Source organism: Parasteatoda tepidariorum, chromosome 7, assembly GCF_043381705.1.
Source record: "Parasteatoda tepidariorum isolate YZ-2023 chromosome 7, CAS_Ptep_4.0, whole genome shotgun sequence".
Classification (NCBI taxonomy): Eukaryota; Metazoa; Arthropoda; class Arachnida; order Araneae; family Theridiidae; genus Parasteatoda; species Parasteatoda tepidariorum.
In genome coordinates this window covers 71962596-71968599 of record NC_092210.1, presented here as the reverse complement: position 1 = coordinate 71968599, position 6004 = coordinate 71962596, and the positions used below count along the sequence as shown (strand labels likewise).

The 6004-nt window shown below is 32.5% G+C and overlaps 1 protein-coding gene across 2 annotated transcripts in view; it reads right to left on the bottom strand.

Moving 5' to 3' along the window:
• Positions 1 to 803: 803 nt before the first annotated feature.
• LOC107436211 (uncharacterized) overlaps positions 804 to 6004 on the bottom strand; it is a 23269-nt gene continuing 18068 nt past the window's right edge. For both annotated transcript variants that reach the window (XM_071183588.1, XM_043043617.2), the window contains exons 10-12: positions 4100 to 4300; positions 2910 to 3008; positions 804 to 931 (exon numbers count right to left, since the gene is read on the bottom strand). In XM_071183588.1, the coding sequence (XP_071039689.1) occupies positions 860 to 931; positions 2910 to 3008; positions 4100 to 4300 (372 nt within the window). In that variant the 3' untranslated portion in view covers positions 804 to 859. The remainder of the gene's footprint in view (positions 932 to 2909; positions 3009 to 4099; positions 4301 to 6004) is intronic.

Below are 6004 nucleotides of genomic sequence, written 5' to 3'. Positions count from 1 at the left end.
AAAAATAAAATTCTGACTGTATTTTTAACTTCACTAAGGAAGTCAAATATCGTTCCGTCTGGCTAACTTTCTCTGTTCATGCTTCTGTCTGGTATCGAAGGGTGCGTAGCGTTTTTTAAAAGTGCTTTTTTCATTGGGTGTATTTAAAACGTGCTTAATTTTCCCTTTTTCAAAATGAGATTTTTCCTTTGCTATGTTGATTTTTGCTTCGAATTATGCAAAAAGACACAGTTCACATTGTGCTATTCAAAGTTTTCATAGTTAATTCACCCCCAATCCATTTCGGCTTATTGTCAGTCCGTAGCATATGAAAACGCCATTCGTTTTACGTGATTCAAAATTTCATGGTTTTTGACAATTGTCAAAAACAATGCCAAAAGGATTTTTTTTTTTTTTTGACATGACGGTTAAACCAAGATAAAACCGTCGATTGTCAAAAACCTTCCAACCCTGCCTAATTATGATATTGCTTAAAAATATTTTTTGAGTGCTTGAAAGGTGCTTATTTTCTGTTGAATAAATGGGCTACGCACCCTGTATCACTTACTAGGAAGAGTCTATTTATTTACGTTTGGGGTTGCTAAGAAATATTTTGAAAAACGAAAGTTAACTTTTAAAAGTTATCATAACCAAGGACTGAAAGCATCAAAATCTGTTTTATTGCCTGAGGTTGCTTGGATGTGTTTTAAATAATCATCTTTCATTTCCTCAGTTTCTTCCCTTAATAAAATTGATTTTGATGTTTTTAATCCTATTATCCCTAAATTGCGTGTTTGTGCTGGTGGGCTAAATTAGCAACAAAATGACAAAGCAGATTTCGTTTAATTTTTATAGATTTAATGAACAAAAACCTACTGTCTTAAAAGAAATGATTGAGGCTCATTTTTCTGCACTTTTCAGCATTCTTGCTATTATTCAGTGAGTCGATTCTCTGAAAAAAAGAAGAATTGCGAATGTTAAAATATCCATAAAATGAACTATAAGCAGCTTTAGTTTATTGCAAAGTGATCTAAATTTTAACTGCAAGATTCCATCGGCGCAAACATTCATCTATCGAGATTCTACTAAGTTAACAGTCCCGCAGTGGACTGATCGTTAAGATACGGTTCCCAGCAGATCACCGAAGTCAAGCATCTGTGTGCGGGTGGGTGACCCACTTGGATCAGTCTGCGTAGGGGCCGAGGGTGTGCGGTATTGGTCCTCGTTAAACTGTTCTACCGTAAAGGGCTCGACTTCGCGTGCAGGTCGTCGGGCTACCGAAGCGGGGGTGCCATCCCCTCTGCAGAGGATCAAAATTGTGATGGCATGTCTTCGGATCATCCTCAGGGATGTTTCCCAGACCGTCGCCAATAGCCCATTGTGCTGCTCTAGTGCGACGTAAATAAACTACAACAACAGAAAGAGTTAAAAATCTAAATAATTACTTCGTAACTAAATTTTTATTTCTATAAAAATACAAAATTATTCTAAATAAATGCTTAACATGTAACTAACTATTCAGCACTACTTAAACTATTATTTAAGGCAACATTAACAAGATGAATAATAACTATAGTGTTGACAATAGAAAAATATCTAGGCTTATGGTAAAACATAAAAGAAATATATATTTAGATTCGCATTATATTTAATTATTAAGTTCAACACCCAACAGAGTTTGCTACCGAATATAGATTGATGTATGTTACAAACATAATACATATTTTAACGTAAAAACATTACCTCTTTGCAGCTTTCAAATTCACTGTGGATTTCGTTATAGCCTGTGTCACTTCAGTTAATTTCTTTTCCAATTGAGTGACATTCTTTTTAACTTTTTGAAATTTTCCTTTGCTGATTTGCAAAATTTCAGCCTGCAATCTAAATACAAAAGAATTATACACTAGAGATACAAAAGGACAGCAAATAAAAAGAAAAAAATTTCTTATTTTAAGATTTGAGCTAGGATTGCTTAAGGGATATAGTGTTTGCCTCTGAATGAGAGAACTCAGGTTCGAGTCTCGATGGCACCCATAATAGTGATCTTGACTAGTGCAGATGTAATTTTTTCACCAGTGGTNGTCTAATTTTTTAATTGATACTAAAAAAATAAAATTCCACTAAAAATCACTGTGCCAGATAAAAGTTTTCAACACAGAGCAAGAAAGTGAAATTGAGGAGAAAAGTCGCCAAGTGTGGTAACTATTCCACCATCTTTTTCTTTCGCAACCCACTCTTTCGGACAATTTTGAAGCTTTGTAGTAACTCTCTAACTAAAAGTTAGATATCAGGAACTCTAGCACGAAATACTTTCATTTCAATTTTAACTGTTTTCAAGAGAAGTTGCGATATTCTCAAAGTTCTTTCTGTGTTAAACTTTAATATTAACTTAAAATCTGTCCGGCAGCCATTAAATCACAAAAACCACCGAAACTATGAGTTCGAGGCATGTAAGCAGCAAAAATATCGAAATTATTTCCATCTCTGTCCTGAGATAAGATTGAAAACTTATAGCAATGCTCTATTACGTACTGTACTACTACTTCTCACGCACCTCTCGAGTATATATATATATATAAGGTAAGCTAGCTCTGTCGCCAATAATTAACGCTAACGGTATGCGGCACTCTAGCACCGTTTATGTTTAAAATGTCTACAGCCATTTTTGAAAGAATCAAAAATAAATCTAAATAATTATTTAGTAACTAAGTTTTTATTTCTATAAAAATGCAAAATTATTCTAAATAAATGCTTAATGAAAAGCTTACTGTCCAGTGCTACTTAAATTATTACTTAATACAGCCAACAAAATGAATCTAAACAAATACTTAATAGACAGGGAAATATCTGAGTTCATGGTACCTCATTAGAAAAATATTGAGAGAAAAATTTAAAACTGGGACATGTGAATGATTCCATTATTCACTTACCGAACACAGTGTACTCCTATTCTTTGTCTTTAAGTAAATTAATAAAGCTACATCTTTATGACCGGCTGCAAGGGCTATAGAACAGGCTGTTTCTTCATCCTGTAATGATGAGCTATTATTTTATTGGCAATATTTACCAACTGAGAGGTTTGGTGAAAAAGGAAGTTAAAACACATTATTAAGCATGAAGGACAACTTAATTGCTTACTCTACCAGGTGTGCCTGAACTCAGTTTCTCTTTATTTTAAACTAGTAATTGAGGTGGAAGAGAATTATTGATGAACAGTTTATTCCGCTTTATGGCGTCCTTTTAAGAATTTCGTTGATTTTAAGGTGACAAATTGGGCACAAAGTCACTTCTTCCAAAATAATGATTTTGTGCCACATAAAATACCTTTTTTCTTTTAATTTTTTCTAACCATTTTAAATGAAATTGTTCTTACTACATTAAAAAAAGAGTTAACTGTTAGGTTTTGTAAAATATTCAGTTCTTTATGATATAACTTAAGTGAAAGAGGGAGAAAAAAGACTTTAAAATTTGGCACAGTCACCCAGTTTTACGATAGTTTAAGAAATGATTTTAAGTACCAAGTGCATCATGAAAGCATTTACGATTTTCTTCTATGAACATGATGTCTATTTTCTTCAGTAAGCTACGTCTATTTTTTCAAACGTGCTTTTCGAACTATGTCCATTTTCTTAAACGCGTTTTTGAGCTAGGTCCATTTTTTAAAATTATGTCGATTTTTTTAGAGAATAATAAGTCCACTAATGATATTTTGAAAGCCTTATGTAATAACGCAGTACCAGCAATCAAACTATATTGAGCAATGTCATCTGAAAGATTCATTAATTATAAAATAGTGCACTAGAATATTTAGGAAAGCGAAAATATATAGGAGTCCTAATTAAAAATGCTCACACATTAAGTGTGAGGTATTAGTTTGTGATGCATTTTATATCTGAATTTAGTTTACCAAAATTACTTTTAGCACATTTATTTTTTCCTATTTTAGAAATTAAAATATTTTTATATGCGTATATAGCGTTCGGTTAATAATGAACTCTTTTTTTTTACTTTCAAATTAGGTTTAAATGTAATCATTTTAATTTTCATCTTCAATTAAGTAAAAAAAGTAATGTATAAAACAATGAGGCAAAATTATATCCTAATCGATAAAATCCCTTACATTATCTTTAATATTTGGATCACATAATGGATTGTTTAGAAGGAGCTCGGCGCATTTCTCGTGACCATATTCGGCTGCGTACATAAGTGCTGTGGACCCATCAATATCTTGGATATTAGGATTAGCTCCTGCGTCTGTTAGTAGTTTGACCATCAAATCGGATCCATAGCGAGCTGCATTCATTAATGGCGTTTGTCCATTCTGGAATATAGGAAAAGGATTAACAAGTTATAGAGCCTTTGGAACACATAAAGATCTGTACAACCTTTCGATCAAATGATCCTCATCAAATAATACCCCATAATATATTTAATTTTAAATTATTAGCTTAAATATCTTTTTTGAAGTTATAAATCTTATGCGACTTCCAACAAGGTTGCGTTAAACGTTTAGCGCTACATTTTAATTGGCCGGGAAATCACGTGGTAGGATCCAGTTTTCCCTCATTCATTTCNTCTTTTTTTTTTTTATAAAATACTCTTTTTTATTTGTTTGAAAATATTGCAACTGCAGTTTTGATTATCCTTTTGGAATGGACATAAATTTCGATTTAACCTTAAAAATTAAGTGCTTGAAACTCGAGAAAAAGATATCGCATGGTTGGGAATAATCACGTGATTGTGCTTGGCATGCTAACATTACAGCTATGACGGCTTGATTTATTATCACACTGAATCCATTTTTGGATTAGATTTAAAAGGATACTTGAAAGCGACGTCGCGCAAGATTGACTGCTGAATTGTGACATTAATAAATATCACGATTTACCAAGGCATGACGTCACTGGCTGGTATCCAGTTATTGCATTTCAAATTTTTCTAAAATTTCGGATGCTACTGTGGCAACAATCCCAGCTCTGTAATACGACTCATTAAGTAAAACAATTGCCTTAATCAATTTTTGTACAGAAAAGCATTGTTTTATTTTAAGATATTTTTGATCAGATCGTAACTATATATTGCTGCTGTATGTTTGCAACAAAAATGGCATTTCATTTTTCAATTTTGAGCCTTAAAAGAGAATGAATTTTCACACATGAAAGTTCAAAATTTCTTCGTTTTATTAATCTCAAATGAGATTTAGCTTAACCCTCAAAGCTGTTTTTAAAGGTTCCGTCGTAATACGAAATGTAACCTTTTTGCGAATTATATGCTATTTTCATTACTATTGTGAGTTTGTAACTGTTACTCATGATTGTTAGGTCAAGTTCAGCTAACCTAAAGCCAGCGCTGTCGACAGTTATTTTAAAAATCGCTCAAAACGTCAATATGGAGAAAAGCCACAGTTTTGTGAAAATGAAAAGCATTTCTGGTCTAATTTTTTAATATATTTAAAAACTTACTCCATTGCTGCATCGCTTTCGCTCATAAGAATTCGCAAAAACTTGGAATAAGGCAGTAATTTTGATAATTTTCATCTAGGTGGAAAAATGTCGCCAGATTGACGATTTTTTTTAAAAAAAAAGTTTAATAACTTTTAAATTATTTCACTTATTTGTCTGCTCTAAAACCCAAATAATTTTTCACGGCAGGATTATATAATAGTTTAAAATCATTGCATTGCTTCATGTGTAAGCACTTAAACTATGGCTTTTTTTTATTTTCCTTAGCGACAGAACATCGAAGAACAGTGTTAAAATCTTTTTTGCACATGTTGCTGAGTTTATTTTGGCCAAGAACTCCACCTCTAAAGAGAGAGAAAATGTGAAATGGCATCGCTTAATCTCTCTATTGTGGTTCAAACTTCAGATCAGTGAGTATCAGCTAGTCTGGGAAATTATGTGCATTTGTGAGAATGTTTTACTTTGCTATATTACGGTTACGGAAGTCTCGCCTTCGAAGTTCCCGACCAAGAAAAGAGACTTCAATACTTAAAAAAAAAAGACATTTAATATATATATATATA